The sequence below is a fragment of the Gastrolobium bilobum genome, unplaced genomic scaffold (genome assembly GCF_033153095.1).
Source record: "Gastrolobium bilobum isolate Gb01-03AN ecotype WA unplaced genomic scaffold, APGP_CSIRO_Gbil_v1 utg7070, whole genome shotgun sequence".
Classification (NCBI taxonomy): Eukaryota; Viridiplantae; Streptophyta; class Magnoliopsida; order Fabales; family Fabaceae; genus Gastrolobium; species Gastrolobium bilobum.
The window spans coordinates 37,035-55,349 of NW_026898279.1; the positions used below are offsets into that span (position 1 = coordinate 37,035).

The 18,315-nt window shown below is 35.7% G+C and overlaps 1 protein-coding gene across 1 annotated transcript; it reads right to left on the reverse strand.

Moving 5' to 3' along the window:
- Window positions 1–1,468: 1,468 nt before the first annotated feature.
- On the reverse strand, window positions 1,469–5,363 carry LOC133314426 (beta-xylosidase/alpha-L-arabinofuranosidase 1). Its single transcript, XM_061515905.1, has 7 exons — window positions 4,938–5,363; window positions 3,727–4,014; window positions 3,462–3,631; window positions 3,277–3,374; window positions 2,772–3,122; window positions 2,131–2,541; window positions 1,469–2,040 (listed from the first exon to the last, which is right to left on the reverse strand). The coding sequence occupies exons 1-7, from the start codon at window positions 5,361–5,363 to the stop codon at window positions 1,469–1,471; spliced, it is 2,316 nt and encodes a 771-aa protein (XP_061371889.1).
- Between the last annotated feature and the right edge of the window lie 12,952 nt (window positions 5,364–18,315).

Sequence of the window (18,315 nt, forward strand, 5' to 3'; positions counted from 1 at the left end):
TAGTTCAAATACCTGGAATCTGGATTGGCATTTGATTGGGCTCTGCAAACTCGATTGCGATTAAATTAATGAACTGTGAATTAATATTTTCATCGTTTCATTTCATCAATTCAATGACATGATATTTCAATTCTAGCCCCACGGCCACAATATAACTAACACACTGTCGTAACGTAACCTACCTATAAAAGGACCAACCCATCACCTGATAACGATATTTGAATCGCTTCATTTTGAACTGAATCCAAATCTCGCCTTTATAGGTTGCCTTTCTTAACTCATGTAATGTAACGTATGTGGCACTGATATCGACACGTGACACGACACTCATGACACTCTGACATGTTAATTTTAAAAAATATTAGATTTCGACACGTTAGGACACGTTTTAATATTAAATAATATTTTTAATTTATGTAGTGTATAGTATATTTAATATTCAATAATTTAACAAAAACATGAATCTAAATTTATAATATTCATAAATTTTGCAAGGAAACATAAGATATCCCAAATATTTATATTAAACTCAATAAAATAGTAATCGTAATCCAACGAATCTAACAGTTGAAACTAAAAACTCAACGTAACGCAACCTTTAAACCTTTTTTTAAATTTCTATAACCCGTGTTGGAGTGTCCGGGAGTGTCGGACATGACACGTCAGAGTTTTTGAAGTGTCGGTGCTTCCTAGAATTTTGAAGTGTCGGTGCTTCCTAGAATGTAACCATGCAAGCATATCAAGCTTTTTTAAAGAGTACCGTGCATAATGAGTAACCGTAGATGACAATATCAATTTGTCTGATTTTTATAAAAATATAAATATTTGGATCATAATGTCTAAATTTGTGATGATTAATTTTGATATCAATGATTATTCATTAAATATTCTAACTTGGGCTTGTTCTAATAATTGGTCCCTTTTTAAAGCTCTATACCGAGACAAGCATGGTCCGTAGACCGTAGTTCTCTTCTACTACCGACCACGATGATTCCTAGCCCAAATAAGTAAATAAAAAAATGAACCAAGAAAAATATAGGAAGACGAGTATTATTATATCCCCCAGTAAGTGTGCTCTATCATTTTTTTTCCCAATTTTTTTGGCTATTTAGCTATATAAGAAAAGCCTCCAGCCATAAGCAATTATTAATTTTGGAAAATGATTTTTACTGAGGATAGTTCTATAAATAACTTGAATTCTTGGGAGCACGAGTTTCAGTGTAATGGTGGAGATCCATGCTGCTGTCAAGTTAGAGAACAAACTCACTTTTATGTGATGGAATCGTATAATGTGGGATCTAATAAAAACTTGATTTTGAATTCAAATTTGTGATTGAATATAATTGTACAAATAGAGAATTTTGTTACAGTTACCTCAAATTTATTTCTGGTCCCCTTGAAAAATTCTTTTTAAGTATGAGGGAAAAGGGAGAAAATAAAATCAGTGCAGAGGACTTGAAGATTTGTCTCAAATCCTCACACCCAATGGATACTTCAAGTTTCCCACATGAAGCAGATGCTGTCCCAAGGGAACTTTCCTGTTGCCAAGTTCATCAACTACACTCAAATCCTTGCAAACATCTACCTTGAAACTAACCTGTGCTTCTGATTTTCCTGTCAAGTGCACTTTCTCAAAACCCAACAAGTGTTTCTGAGGTGCATTGTGTACAGAAGGAGGAGTAAAAAACAGTAGCACTGTATGGCTACTGCTTATTTCCCCCATGTTCTTGACCTTAAGTTGAATATCAAAGGCCAAGTTTTGACAATGCTCATCAGCAACGTCAAGTGACTTGCATTCTAAGGAACGGCATACATGATCATCTGCTAGGGGAACAGACACCAACTGTGGTGCTTTAACTATTTTGTGCTCGACACTTGAGAAGCCTATTCCATCTCCAAATGAGTAAACAGTTTCCCCTTTATAAAATCTATATGATCTACCAGGGTAACCTGTAGCAGGATCTGCCCTCATGTTCATATTTGTCATTGGTACCTTTTCTACATACGATTGTGGATACCATGTAATTGGTAGCCTTCCACCTGCACCAGAAAATCATGCATTAGTGTTAAAGTTGTACCATTAAAGGGTTGAAAATTTTGTGATATAACAAGAGAATGTGAATGATTTACTTGGATTATAAAACCCGAAAATCACATCAGCTATGGCTGCTCCACCAGCTTCGCCGGGGTAGCCAACCCACAGGATGCTTGTGATTTTATCATTAGTTTTAGCAAAGGACACATCCATGCCTCCTCCAGACATTATGACAAGAATCACAGGTCCCTTGGATACATTTGCAACTTCACTCACTAGAAGTTGCTGCTGTCCTGGAAGAAGAATGTTAACTCTGTCAAGACTTTCTGCCTCTATAGCTAGACTTGCACCAACTATAATCACGGTTGCATCTGCAGAGGCAGCAATCTTTGTGGCATCATCTAGCTGGGCATTGGCACATTGCACATCAGGACAGCCAGGAGCAAAGCTTGTAGGAACTAAGGCTGTTAGGCCTTTCAAGGGTGATATATAGTTGCAAGGGATGCCTTCAAAATTGAAAGGAACTCGTCAAATTTGATGTTAAGCACAATATAGAGAGATAAGAAGTATTAAACTATGATAACAAACCATTTGAAAAATTTTGCTTACAGTTGGTAAGTTCTGTGCTTCTACATAGAAAAACAAGTTTCCCAAATTTGGCCTAGTTCCCAACTTTATATCCATATGGCTAAGTTATATGCATATACAAAATTATAGGAGTTGGAAACTTTGATACCTTCATAGTTTCCAATCATGACCCTAGTAGCATCAGCATTGGGCCCTATAACTGCCAATGATTTAATGGCTTTGGCATTGAGAGGCAGTGATCCTGGACAATTTTTAAGCAACACAATCCCTTGCCTTGCAGCTTCACGGGCGAGCTCCTGGTTCTCTGAAGTGCATACATCCTTTGGACCAAGGTTTCCATAAGATTGCTTGCTTGGATCACCATCAAAGAAACCAAGACGCATCAATGTGGCGAAATTGTTGGAAACAGCATTGTTAATGGATGCTTCGTCCACAAGTCCTTGCTTGATAGCCCCTTCAGTATATTGACCAAGATAATCTCCACAGTTCAAGTCCAACCCTGTGAAATCAAAATGTACATGTAGCAAAGATAAGTAAACAGGTGTCTTATATATTTTGCAAACCAAGACTTGGGTAAATAACTATCTCAATTTATTGGTCATCCAGTAATTACAATGAAAATGGAAGTTTATAGTCTTTTCATATTTTGTTACCTGCCAGAATGCTTTTGGCTGCAGCTTCTTCAGGAGTCTTGGTGTAGTGCTGATCTTTGAAAAGCACTTTTACCGAGTCACAGTCAGAAACTATATATCTGCATACCGCACATATTCATATTACTGTAAAAACAACATTAACAATTAAACCAAATTATATGAGATTTAGGAGAATTCTTAGATACCCATTTAATTTCCATTCCCCTCGGATAACACCCTTAAGGAGGTCTGGGTCTGCGCAGGTTGGTTTTCCATTAACCTGGTTGTAGGAACACATAACACTGGCAACATTCCCATCAATTACACAGCTCTTAAATGGTGGTTGGAATGTGTCATCCAAATCTTGCTGTGTCACCTAACAAAACCAACAAGCAAAACAAGTAAAAAGGGGTAAGAAAATGTGTTTTCTGCATTCATATCCTTACAATCAAATCAACAAATGTAGATTACCACAGCATTGAAGGTGTAACGCTGAACACCTTTCCAGTTGTCCAGATCATAGGCTGTATAGTGTTTGCAACAAGCAGCAACCTTGAGCTTGTTGGGGTCTCCATCATCAGTTTGTTGCAGACCTTTCACGTATCCTGTTGCATATTTGCTACTTAGCAAAGGGTCTTCCCCTGGTGTTTCCTGTCCTCTCCCCCATCTGGGATCTCTGAATATGTTAATGTTTGGCGACCAATAAGTCAAACCAGCCAACCCCACATTGTACATTGCTCTGGCTTCTGTTGAAACCACCTGAAATAATCAGAAATTAGTCATAAACACCACTTGAAACCCTTTTTTTTTTCCCTCCTTAGATTATCTAGCGCATTTAACTGCATCTGCATGATAATCACAAAATAGATCATTTTGCTACAAAATATTATAAACTCTACATTTTTATTAATTAAAGCAATTTGGAAATTTCCCATTTAAATGTACCATCCGAAATTAAAAAATTAGTGACCGATCAGTTTTTAAATTATATCAATGGTAATCAATCAACATCAAGCCCACTCTGTCATTCACTTTCGCTTCAATATGCAAGCTGGAAGATAAAAAAAACTTGTTATGTAACCACTGATAAGTTACCTAAATTTTTGTTTCATTTATTATTTTATTGCTCCATCAGACATTTGTACCTAAAAGACTCACGCTTAATGTCAAAAGCAATGAAGAGAGGAGAATGGGAAAAATAAAATAAAAAAATCAACCCTTTAACTACCCCCCATCTACTTCTCTTAATGAATAATGAACAGCTTCAACACCATAGCTAAGCCTGTAAATATCTAAATACTCAAACCGACAAACTTAAGAACAACCTCTTTTTTTTTTTTGGTGTTTTCTATTTTCTCCTCTCTCTACTTCATTAAATCAACAATGTACTGCATTATGAGAGTAATAGAATAAATTCGCAACAGTTTCACAATTTTAAGGATTAAACCTATAAAAAAGGCATTTCTCATTAAAAATCTGACCAAACTCTCTGAAATTTTCAGAAAGAACTTACCAACTTCAATGACTAAAGTTAACGACTTTTTATGTCTTCATTAAGTAAAAAGGGAAAGACAGCACATTTTCGCAGTTTTTGAAGAACCCCTTTGGAAGTATCCCAAGAAAGTTTTAAAATAAAGGTTGAGAGTAATTTAAGACAAGAAGAAGATGAAGAGAAATCTCACTCTTCCAATGGCTTCAAAGAGGGTACTATTGAAAGAAGCTGCAGTGAGAATAGGCATGGGAAAACTGGTTGCTCCGGGCACCACGCTGGAAAAATTGGTCCCAGGGCCAATGTTGGAAACTCCATGAAGAGCCTCAGACCACCATTCATACTTTGGAATCCCAAGCCTACTCACTTCCATTGCAGAATCCACCAAGTTCCCAATTTTCTCCTGCAATGTAAGCCTCTTCACAAGGTCAGCAACTCTTGCCTCCACCGACAATGACTTGTCACAGAACCCAAAACCCGCCAAAGCCGGATTCTTTGCAACATCACAGGCAAAAACAGCAGATGTTTGGCCCCAAACCCGGTCACAACTTAACAAAACTGTGACACAGAACAATGAGAAACAGAGCAAAACAGAGACCTTGTTTTCAGTGCAGGCCATTATCCTGACCTTGAAAACTCCAAACACGCAAAATAAAAATAAAAATTGAAGCTATAGAAAGAAAGAAGAAGCAAAAGGGTATGTTTTAATATCAACGAATCATAAAAGGACCTGGTATATCATTTTTTGAGTGTGGAGAAAAGAAAAATGGACAGCAAAGAGGTTTTTAAAACACATTGTTTTTTAGCAACCCGTGATGTTTGTTTGACTAAGGAGAAGATGGAAGCCCCTCTTTGAATAATGCAGTTGTTGTTTCTGGGGGAGAGCCAATTGAGAGTAACTGAAAAAGAATCTATGTATAATTTGATCAGTTACTAATTGAGTGAAGAGGTTTGTTTCGAAGCTCTACTTTGTGTGTGTAACATAACATATATAGGCTTAGTGGCTTGACTAATGCCTAGTGCCTAGCGTATAGGGTACACATTTTTTATTTTCTCTTTTGGTATATTATATCACATAGTCAAGATTTGCTTGCTACGGTAAATCATGAGAGGGATTTCAAAACAAAAGTGAAAAGAGAGGAAGGCTTATTGGGTGAATTAATAGGAAAATAAAGAAAATGGATCACAAGGGCACTGAAAAACTGATGCATAACATTAATTGATAATTGCAGGGAAGAGGGTTGTAATTGGAAAGGAGGGAAGTGAATCCTGTGAGGCTTAGCTGGGGGATTTCTATTTCTCATATATGTCTCAACTTGGACCTGTGAGGCTTTTAGGCTGTATAAGAGTAAATGATTTGGGGTTGTCGTTTTCAATTTTCTGGACAAAGCCAATTTGCACTTGGATATTAAAGTCGTTTAATCTCTGGGTATATAATAAATGAAGCAAATAGTTATATAGTATTTGGTAATGGTTAAATCGTTAGTGACTTTTTTTGTCATGAAGATGCAATGTTTGTTCATATAACACCTGGGTGACCTCAAAATTTTAATGCATATTCGGATCATTTTTTTTCCCGGTTGTAAGAGAAAATGATGAGAGAAGAATAAATACAAAATAAATTTATTTTGGCACATATAATTAATTATATTATTATTTTATAAGTTTAAGGTGGCAAAGAACCACATAATAAAAAATGTGAGCAATATCATTTTAATTATGGTACGTTCGGACAGGCAGTTGAGACTTGTAAAATACGTTTATATTTATGGGCGTTTGGTTCACGGTTTTATTTTCCTTTCCCGGGATAACTTGCTATCAGGCATTTAAATCCCGTGTTTGGTTCGTGGAAAATTGAAAAAAGCCAGAGTTCAAAGTTTCGCCGACAAATTTCTTCATGTTTTATCTACAGTACAAAAATCAATTCTGAAAGTCCATTGAAAACTTGGCACTCTTTCGATCCCGGGGAAATCTAAAGCGAGGCGCTCGAAATTTGACGAAACTATCCTTAAAAAGTTGGTCGTACAAACCTTTTTATTAAAGGCAACTGAAACTTTGCCATCACTGCATAACATTTCCGCAGGAAGAAAGAGTCCACCATCGAAGCTTGGGTTTTATCGGAATGGAGTTCAGAAGGTATGGTGGTAGAGGGAAAGCAGAGGACGACATGCATGTAGCATCGGTTGAGCTTCGAAGTCTTATAACATTTGTTGTTTTTGTTTGTTGTAGACAGCTTGATATAATCGGTTTGCAGGAAGGCTGTTCTTCACAGTAGTAGCAACAAATCTAGTAATTTCCAAGCGTAAGTCCACCACAAACGAGCTGTTATCGTGTCGTAATCCTTGTATATGATTTATATTCTCATTTTGCTTGAAGAGTCATAACAGAGGGTCCTTCATTTGTGTATTTGTGAAGAAATGTTGCAGTTGTTTAATTTTGAGGGTTCCAAATGTGTATCATGCTTCATCGAGCTAAACAGGTTTCTTATTCTGCAGTTCTTTCAACAAGTTGGAGTTGTGCAATCTGAACAACAAGGACCATTGCTTAACTAAAGATCAAGAAAAAGGTATTTCCATTTTCACCGTTGAAGAGGCATAAATGAAACACTATTATGTGAATGATGCTTGGATTCAGGTTTTTTTTTTTTTTAGACATGTTGTGTTACTTACTTCATGGTTTGGGGAAGGATAGAATCCATTTGTTTATCTTGATATGGAGTAGTCGTGTATATTGGAAGTTATTTTGTATGGAAAAGCATACTAACTGCAAAGTTTTTCCGCAAAACAGCATTTGAATGACTATTCATTTGTTATAGATTTTACATTCTTCTTTACTCCAAAGCTTACGCTATGGATACATATCAAGCATATGAGAATACCTTCGACAACTGCAGTTTTGCTATGAAGATAAGCCAACTCAGAAAATTATAAGAAAAAGAAAGGTTGTGTTTAGATAATGTAATTTTTAAATTTAAGAGAACTTAAAATACATAGAAATTGAAATGCATTAATTAAAAACCCATCAGATTTAGTCTAAGCAAAAAACAGAACTTGATGGATGCTTGTTTTATTAAACGAGGATGAAGAGATTTTGTTGAAGCTGCAGTAAGTCTGAAGGATGGATTTGTTAATGAAATGGAGAGAGAAAACAGAAAGACAAAACCAATAGAAATGTGAAGCAAGCATATTAAAGAGGTGAATGAAAATGAAGTATCCATACATATATGGAGTAGTCGTGTATATTGGAAGTTATTTTGTATGCAAAAGCATAGACGAAATTATTGATACATGATAAAGCATGTCATTGTCAGTAATGAACTGGGATAAGTGACATTTTATATGGGTTACATCAATTTTGTGAGTTGTCTTTTTTCATCATGTGTTTTCGATTTGTCTCACAAGATGTTTGTAGGTTACATGAATGTCGTAACTATGTTGTGATATTGGTCGTCCAAAGTTAAAGTGACACATAAATCAGCAAAAATTCATTTTAATTCAACGTGATAATGATTCTTGGCAGAGGTATTTTTAATTTGAAGACCGATTTTTATATGAGAGTTAAAATCCATTGAATTATGAGTTTCAGTATGTTATTATTTTTGGATTGTGAAAAATGTTGGTGTCAACGTTTTGATTATTAATCTTGTGGCTTCTTGGTTGGTGTTTTAATTCAATGCTGTTTTAGGTTGCTGTGTTTGTTGGTGGTGTTGATACGTCTGCAACTGAAACTAAAGGAACTGTCCTCATACATACAGCTGAGCAGGTATATTAAAATGACGATGGTTTTGATTACTATCTTTACTCTTTTCTGTATTATAAGATTGTAATATTTATTCATTATTTGAGTGCTGAGGCTTATGAATTTGTGTCTGTAACAAGCTAGAGGTCCATTTGTGTCTGTAATTTGCTGAACTAATATGCCAAGAAAAGGAATGAGAAGCTTCTTCTTCAAACAATCACCATACCATGTTTGTTGTTTTGTTTCTTTACGTTGTGGATAATTTGAGTAATGTGAATTAAAATTGACCTTCTTGTGTTAGATCGTGGCAATGAACAACGGAATGGAGTTGAGTGTCGTAGTTGTGCTCATTTGTCATTTGCAGTCTTTGAATAGGCTGACTATGGTTTTATTGAGAATTTATGGTTTGTTATTAGCTAAAAGTGAAAAAAGGAAAAAATCTAAGAGGAGACTCAGATGGAATAATTGCAATAGGGTTCCTATCAGGGAAGTCACTCTGCATAGAACAGTGTATATTACTGACACAGCTTGTATTGAGAATACAAGGATGGATAGGAGATCTTTTCATAGTTTGTGTGACTTAGTTAGAACAGTTGGCATGCGTCAACCGACAAGGCACATGGCTGTAGAAGAGATGGTTGCAATCTTTCTTCACATATTGGCTCACGATGTTAAAAATCGGATAATTAAACGTCAGTTTGTGCGGTCTGGTGAAACAATAAGCAGACAGTTCACGAAGGTGTTGCTGGCTGTGTTAAGATGTCATCATGTTCTACTGAAACAGCCTGATCCCGTACCGCAAAACTCAACTGACGAGCGTTGGAAATGGTTCAAGGTTTCGTAGCATAAAACATGTATTTTTTATTTAATAGTCACTGCTTTTTGTTCGTATGTTGTTGACTTGTCATTTTTTGTGTTGCTTTTGAATGAAAGAATTGTATAGGGGCCCTAGACGGGACCCACATCAAGGTCAATCCCCTCATTGCTGACAAGCCAAGATACCGGACTAGGAAAGGTGAGATCGCGACAAACGTCTTGGGTGTTTGTTCACAAGATTGCCAATTTATTTTTGTCCTTCCTGGATGGGAGGGTTCAGCAGCAGATTCAAAAGTACTCCGCGATGCTATATCTCGAAACAATGGTCTACGAGTGCCAAAAGGTACTGATTATATTAAGATAATGCATTGTTAACATTTAACCATGACAAAGAAGTGTCTGACATACATGTATTATATATATTCTAATGTAATATTATTTATAATTTTGTAGGATACTATTATTTGTGCGATGCTGGTTATATGAATGGGGAAGGATTCCTAACACCATATAGAGGGCAAAGATACCATCTTAGTGACTGGAGACATAGGGCACAACCAACAACACCGCAAGAATTTTTTAACATGAAACATTCAAGTGCTAGGAATGTCATTGAACGATGTTTTGGGATGTTGAAGGGGCGTTGGGCGATTGTAAGGTCCAAATCTTATTATCCGGTTAAAACACAGTGCCGGATAATAACTGCTTGTTGTTTGCTTCATAATCACATAAGAAGGGAAATGCCCATTGACCCTTTAGGCGATAATGACATGGACATGGGCGAAGGCGAAGATAACTGGGAAGGACATGACATGATCACACATGTTGAGTCGTCTAATGCCTGGACACGTTGGAGGGACGAAATGGCTCAGCAGATGTTTGACACGTGGAGAAATGGTGTTTAATTGTGTTTGGTAGATTAAGTGTGTTAATGTTGGTCATACTCTATGTGGTTATGTTATCAAAAAATGTCAGACTTGTTTGTTAACTATGTTAAATGGTGTACCAGTTTTATTTGGAAGAACCTAAGCCTTTTCAAGTATTTTATGAAGCTTGTATTATTCAACTATTTTGTCATATTGAAATGGTGCAGAAGCACAATATATTATCTTGTTATGTTGGTGCAGATGGCTGAAGACAATAGTCAATCCACAAAACGGGTTAATCATACTTGGACAGCTGAAGAGGACCGAGTCCTTGTTGAGTGTCTCCTTGAGTCAGGTTTAGCTTGGAAGGGTGACAATGGTTTCAAGGTTGGCTTTCCTAATCATATTGAGAAGTTGATGCACAAAAAAATAGCAGACTGTACCTTGAAGGCTAGTCCACATATTACTTCGAGGATCAAACTGTTGAAAAAGCATTATAATGCAATTTGTGAAATGACCCAGAACGGAGGGGGGTCCGGTTTTTGCTGGAATGATAGGTTGAAAATGATCGAGGTTGAAAAAGACATTTACGACGATTGGGTCAAGGTATTACATACTATGTCAACTATATTATATTAAGATATTGTTAACTATTTTTTTAACGTGTTGCATATTTTTATTCATTTCAATTTCTCATTGAAGTCACACCCAAGTGCTAAAGGGCTGTACAAAAAACCCTTCCCACACTTCGACCAATTGGCTCATATTTTTGGGAAGGATGTTGCGACAGGAGATCATTCAGAGCTCCCACAAGAACAAGTAACAGGGTTGGAAAAACAACATACCGTTTATGCTGAAAGTGCGACTGCAGTAGATGATTTATGTGAACTGTTTGGGGACAATACACAGACAAGCAATTGGGAGCATGCAATGAATGACAATGGAACTCAAGAACCCACACCGCATTCACCTGTGTCTGTTTCAGTGGAAAAAAGGGGAAAGAAGAGAGCTAGGAGTGAGGATGCCTTACAGAATGAAGTTGGAATGGCAATTAAAGAGATTAGTCAAGATTATCGTAGCACAAATGACAAAATTGACAGGTTGATTGACTGTTTTGAAAAACATTCAGATGGAAACACAAGGAACATAGCTATTATCCAAGAGTTGAAAAAATTTGAACAACTATCCATTGAACAAAGGTGTAATATAGCTGTGTTAATGTCAAAGGATCCCATAATTATGGACATTTTCCTGCATGGAGGTGAAGAGGACAGGCACTTTGTGGTTGCTTCTCTGATACAAAAATTGCCGTAATTAGCAGTGACTGACTTTTTTGATAACCCAATTGTGTCTATTGAACTTTTGGCTGTTTGTATTGGGTTTACATAGGTGTGTCTGGTAATTATACAATGTTATACTGTTCTTCATTTTTTGGAAGTAGCACACTGCGAAGTGGCAATATTGAAGAGTACCACGATTCAGGACAACCATACCCTTTTGTTGTGATGATTTTTGAATCAGCTACATGCTTATAAGGTGATATCTATGGTTACTGCAAGCATTTTATATCATGCAGCAGGTATGTCAATTTACTATTTTTGTTTGACCATAACTTATATGCTACATGTTATGGGTACTACAGTGGCAATTTCAAATACTTGTTATATAAGTATGTAATTAACCTTCTTTTTTTTAATGATACCTCAGCAATGGCTGTTTGTAATATAAGTATGCAATTAATCTTATTTTTGGTTTTTGCAGGGTTTAACTTATGATGCATATAATTAGAAGGTTACTTGAAGCAACAAAGCTTGGATGGCTATTCCCACGGGCATCCAAAACATTCAGTTAGGAGAACTCATGGGATGTATGATGGGCACAAACAAAGTTGATATGACACTTTGCTTGAAGACAGATAGCAATTAAATGGAACACTTTGCTGTGTAATAATTAATATTTGTGTAGTGGGCATGTACTTTATTACATTATCTATTAAGAAAGTGGTTGTTTTGGTCGCAATCAGATTGTTTTTTTCATTCTTGTTATGTTTTAAACAGGTTCTAAAAAAGGATAGAGTGAAACACAATATTGAAGAGTAACTCTATTTTATTAATCATGATGAAATATACAGACTGCTTGCTTGATTACAGTTACTGAATACTGTCAATTCTATAATCAGCTAATACAGACACCAATGAAATATACAGACTGCTTGCTAAAACCAGGAACACATGACATCTGTCATTCAGTTACACGCATATGGTGTCTATCATGCACCATTAGTTACTGCCCCCCTTTGTTGTCTTGGGTTTTTACTGACAGACAAATGTGGTTCTCCATGAGTTGATTGTTGATAAAAGTACTTCCTTGTTATGTTCATCTTGAGATGCTCTTGGTGATATATCAACCAGTTGGCTGTTGATACTATTATTGCATCTAATTTCATATCCTTTTATGGTCACTGCTTGTTGTGTCCAGATGATGTGTGAAGGCTTCAATCCACGCATTGTCACCATATACACTTGAAGATGCTCCTCTCCTCTCTGGTAGTTCCCAATAGTCCACATGCAACCACATTCGTAAACTGTGTAGGATGCTTCTGTTTGTCGGTGCAGATATATAATCATGCATCTTCTGGGTAGTTCCCAATTCTGCAGTATATTTAGAGAACAATACATCAATGAAATAATCTTAAGAAGTAAGAAAAAATTGAGAGAATAGTAAGAAGAGAAGAGCCCAACCCTCTTGATGTTTAAGCTACTATCATTTCTATGTTTTGTCATTTTCCACAATCTTCCATACGGTATACAGATCTATATAGTTCATCAGTGGTAACATCCTTAGGAAGCCGGTGACATAAACATGAGTATTGATCTTTAATTCGAACCAACTATCAGGAGGTTTATTAGCTTCCTGAAACAGAACAATGTCAATGGGGTGTCATTTTCTCCCAAAAGAGGCGCTCATTTCTAAGTCAAAGCAACAAAGATAAGAAAAATTGAGTTGCTGAAACCATTGATATTAACAAAATGAAAAGAGAGAGGGCACCTTCTTGTCAGCTTCTGTATCTGAAAGCTTCCTCTTTCCATCTGCTATGGCATTGATATTATTTTCTTTATTTTCTTCTCTTTCTTTATTTTCTTCTTCCTTTGAGGAAGCCGTAGAAACACTCAATTTTGAACTATCTTCAAACTTTTCAGAGGCTTCAGAATCAGGTGCCTTTGGAAAAACTTCATCTTCTTGCAAGAAGGTCATCTCTTCAACCCCATAAGGCTCACTGATGCCAGATCCATACTCCTATCAAATAAAAACTTCATTAATCCCACCCAAAAAAGAAAAATAACCTAATTAAAAATACATTGAAGAATCCATAACCTTGGCTTGAATGTCCCGAAGAATAAATACAACTAAAAAGGGCATTATTTAGATGAATAGAGATCATCACCTCAAGGATACACATGCAAAGAGAAAATAGGTATGACAGAACATGCCTCAAGGTGGAAAAAACAACATTCTGATTAGGGAGTACTATAATTAAAAGGAAAATGAAAACACATAATTCACATAAAAATAAATACGTCTAGCAGAAACCAAACAAAAAAGAGAAATAATGAAATCCAAGTTAAAAAATAAATCAACTACTAGAGAGTTATATATAGCAGAAGTCAAAGGGGGAACAATATCTATCTATTGGTGTTCAATTGCTTCTCACTATTAGTCTCTAAACTCATATAATTGATTAGCTCAATTACAGATGTTTCCCTCCCAATATATATTATATAGTGCCCTTGTTCAAGGGGAAGTTCAGCTTGGTCGCTGTTATAACAATTTATTATGTATGCAAAGTCTGCTCCCTAAAAAAAAGTGTCTAGCAACTCCAAAACTTTAAAAACAGAACAGGAAAAAATTGTATTACCCAGCATCAAGAAAAAACCACATTTTAGAAAGCCAGATAACATATCTCGTGCATACTACATAGCATGGTTTAACTGCAATCATAAATAAGATGATACAGAACTAAAAGCAACACAAAAAAGCACAGTTCTATGCTACATGAGATTCAAATTGAAATTGTAAATGGGGGATTATAGAGAAATGCCAGAAGAATTAAGAGCAGGAAATACCTTCTCAAAGATATTGATCTTCTTTAATGCAAGAATCCTATGTGCTGGTATATGTATAGCTCTCTGAACAACACTACTGGCCCCACTACCAATTGCTCCAAATATTCTCATCTTATGAGAAGCACAAGGCATATGTTTTCTCACTGATATCAGTTTCATGTACAGACCGAGATGTGGACTTTTGCAAACCAAGCTCGTTGATATTGTACACACCATGTGATCTACTCAACAAGTTTACAGTCCCACCATCTGATAGCTTCTCAATTGAATCAATCAAAAACCAAAAAAAAAAAAGAGGTGATATTAGACAAACCATTTATACTCATTTCAATTTTGTTAACTCTTCAGTCTTCAATGCCTAAAAGTTCAAATTTCAAACACAAAAGAGGATAGAAAAAGAGAGAGAGAGAGAGAGAGAGAGAGAGAGAGAGATGCTTACTGTGTAAGAATCACAAGGGTCCACGGTTGAACTTGTTCAGAAGCCCTTATTTGAAAACCATCCATTTCTTAATTTAGGTATCACACAGCAGACCCTTTTCTTTTTTAAAAAATATAAAGAAGTTAACGTGAGGTCAATTTCGTAAAATAACATCTCTTTCCCACTAATATTTCACAACTAACCAAACACACATTCAGTAAAATTAACCATATATTCCCGGGAAAATTTTACCATACCAAACACCTTTTACTAATATTCCAGAAAACATATATTTCTAAATGTATTTCAGTAATAATTGTTTCCCGGATTTAAAAATATTTCTCTTGTACCAAACGCCCCCTTATTGTTATTACTTGGATATTCTTATAATTATGGAGCCTTCCTTGCCTTTTCAGCTGAGCTACTACCCATTTAACAATTGCTCGGGCTGAGAGCAGGTTAGGCTGGGTCGAGCTTTGTCCTGAAAAGTCTAAGTCTATATCAAAAAATTTCAATTTGGCCTCGCCCTAGCCTAGTACGAGTCTAACTGTTAGCCTGACTTGGCCCATTTACAAAAAAAAAAAAAAAATTGCCTGACTTGGTCCATTATTAATTTTTAACTTCTAAGCAGAACCATGAATAAACTTCACAAAATACTCAAATTATGTTGCAAAAACAAAAATCATAATTTCAACGTCCAAACAGAACCATGAATCACAACAAAACTCATCACAATCTGCATTTAAGTCACTTTCAAAAGCAAAATGTTCAAACTAAATAACATATATTTCATCAGATCTAAATAAATCTATACTATGTAAATTAAAATAACTACACGAATCCAACAAATAAATCTATACTATGTAAATTAAAATAACTACACGAATCCAAAAAACACATCATGATGCTTGTAGTAGCGAAAAACTTTTCTGCATCTTCTCTCCCCTACAAATACAATTTCAAGATTACATAAGTTGGCAAACAATTTGTAAATGTAGAAAACAAAAATAAAGAATAGAATAAAAAAAAGATTAAGAAACAAAAAATATTTTAATAGATTCATATAGGCAATCTCAGATACTGAGATGTTGGTTCCTCCTACATAAAAAATAAAGTCAATTTTTTATTAAAATTTAATCGAATATAATTAAATTATAAAATAACTTCAGTTGATTAAATTTATACCTTTTGTTTTTTCTTCAAGTCATACTCATTACGTAGCCAACCTCCGCCGTATATTAAAGCTTGGATGGTATCTTTAGCCAAGCTAGAACGATAGGCATCAATAACTCTTCCTCCAGCACTAAATGTTGATTCTAATGGTAATGTAGAGACTGATACAGATCTTATGTCATTCTCAAAGATAATATTGGTGAGGGAACGAATCTAAGCCCTTCCACCACCTACTTAGTTCACATGCACCAATGAACTATCATCATTTGGTACTACTATGAATAATATTATTTTATTTAATTTAAAATAAATAATATGATATAGGTCGGCCTATAGGCTTATAGGCCCGGTATGTTAAAAAAAAGCCTATCACCTACTTTCTAATTAGGCTTCTTTAAAAGCTCGTGCATGTTCTAGTTGACTATATATAATAGGTCATGTTCGACCTGATATAGGCTAGGCCGTAAGCCTTTGTAGACCGGCCTGACCCACTTTCACCCTTACTCATAACTCATGACATGTTTATTGTTTTGATTTGGTCGTTTTGAGCCTAGTGTGCACGTTTCGTTGATCATCTAGTGACCACACATTGAGTGCTTGCAACTTAAAGGTGATTTATCCTTTCCACCCTTGTCGATTGGTTATGTTGAAGCTAATTTTAAAGGAGGGGCAAACGTTTTGTAAAGTTAAAGCTTCTGCCTGTACAGTTTTTGACCCACTTCTCTAATATTGGGAGCTTGGGGTAACCACTCTCATGAGTCATGGAAGGACATTTTCTTTGTCACCTGTTATTTTTTATGGATTTGGCGCAATAAAGTGGTGCATGATCCCTCGTTTAGAAGGAACCCAAACCCTTTGGAAATTATATCATCTTATATTGCAGATATTAAAGCTGCAAAATCTGCACCTAAGGTTTTGCATGATAATGGTATTAGAGGAGATGGATGATTAGCAATTTGGGTACCTCCACGTTCTGGTTGGACAAAAATAAATTTTGATGGAGCTGTTTGCATTAGAAAGCAATTTGCTGGATGTGGAGCTTTAATTACATCAGGTAAGGGGGACTGACTGGGAGGTATATCTAGCTACTTGGGTATTTGTGAGCCTATTGAAGCAGAAATGTTGGGAGCTTTGTCAGGTCTCCAACTGGCGTGGGGCATGGGTTTTAGGAACGTGCAACTGGAGGATGACTCGGAGGAGCTTGTATCTACTCTTATAATTAGGAGAGATGACACTCGACAAACTCGTCTCATCACAAAGTTAAGGAACTGGTTAGACAAAGATTGGAAAGTCCAAATCAACCATGTCCTCTGTGATGGTAATATCTGTGCAGATTGGTTAACCAAGCATGGAATCAAGTCGAGAATTAGACATCAGCGCCACAACTCCATTCCTCTAGAACTTCAGGAATTTGTGGAGGCTAACAGGAAGTTAATTTCATCTGTTTCTAATTTTTAGTTTGTTTGGGCAGTAGCCCTCTCTGTTTACCAAAAAAAAAAATATATATTGTCCCCTTTACTTTACACCTTTTTCTTTTTTTACCACCATCTTCACAAGGCTATTATTTTTAAAAATAAATTCGGTTCCACCAACACTTTAACTCGAAAAATTAGAAACACAGAACGAATGTAATTGTGACTCGTTAACCAAACTGCAGCACCTATTAACGAGAAATAATTCGGGTGTATCCAAGGAAGTTAGTTAACCAAAAGAAAGTTTGATCAAAAAATAATTAGTTCAACCTCGACACTTGAAATTATCCTTTGCAGCATATCACAGATCAAATACTGGACTTGAGACTCAGTCCACTGTTGGACACAAGCAAAATCAGCTTCCTGAAGCAAGACGATAATAATTTCTTTTTTTGGAAACAAAAATTTAGCACCAAGTACAGTGCTGCATGTACTGTGCGTAACATTAACAACCTCTTTTTCTTTTAGTTAGCTTAAAAATGACGCTATTTATTTTTTTTTAAAAAGCTCCTTCAAGTAATTTTTGACTTTTATTTTTTATTTATAAAAAAATTAAATTTTTTTTTTGGAAAATATTTCAATCGATTCACGAATATTCCGATTTAGAGCGGATCCAAGATTAAGGCTTTAAACTTCTCCCAAGAGTGATACTAGAAAGGATCGAAAAGATCGAACACATGTTCTCAACCCCACATACTCTCAACTAGGAGTGATAAACGAGCCAGGGGCCTTTCAGAAGTCTTTGACTTGGTTCATGAAAGCTTGAACTTACATGTCTAAAATTAATTGTCGTTGAATTTGTATAAAAGTTCGTTTAGTGAAAAAGCCTCATACTCTAACTCAAAAGTTCAGCCTTAGAACAGGCTAGCCTAGTATATTAATTTTTATTTTTATTTTATATTTTTTATACACTTGTAATAGCTTTCTCTCTCTTCTAAATCCATTTCCTCTCATTTTCTCGGTT

What these genes read in the sequence shown, in the direction of transcription:
- LOC133314426 (XM_061515905.1), bottom strand. Translation starts at nt 5,363, where the DNA reads ATGGCCTGCACTGAAAACAAGGTCTCTGTTTTGCTCTGTTTCTCATTG. An exon ending in TCTTTGAAGCCATTGGAAGA is followed by an intron (nt 4,015 to 4,937) that starts GTGAGATTTCTC and finishes TGATTATTTCAG; the next exon opens with GTGGTTTCAACAGAAGCCAG. An exon ending in GGGGAATGGAAATTAAATGG is followed by an intron (nt 3,375 to 3,461) that starts GTATCTAAGAAT and finishes TGCGGTATGCAG; the next exon opens with ATATATAGTTTCTGACTGTG.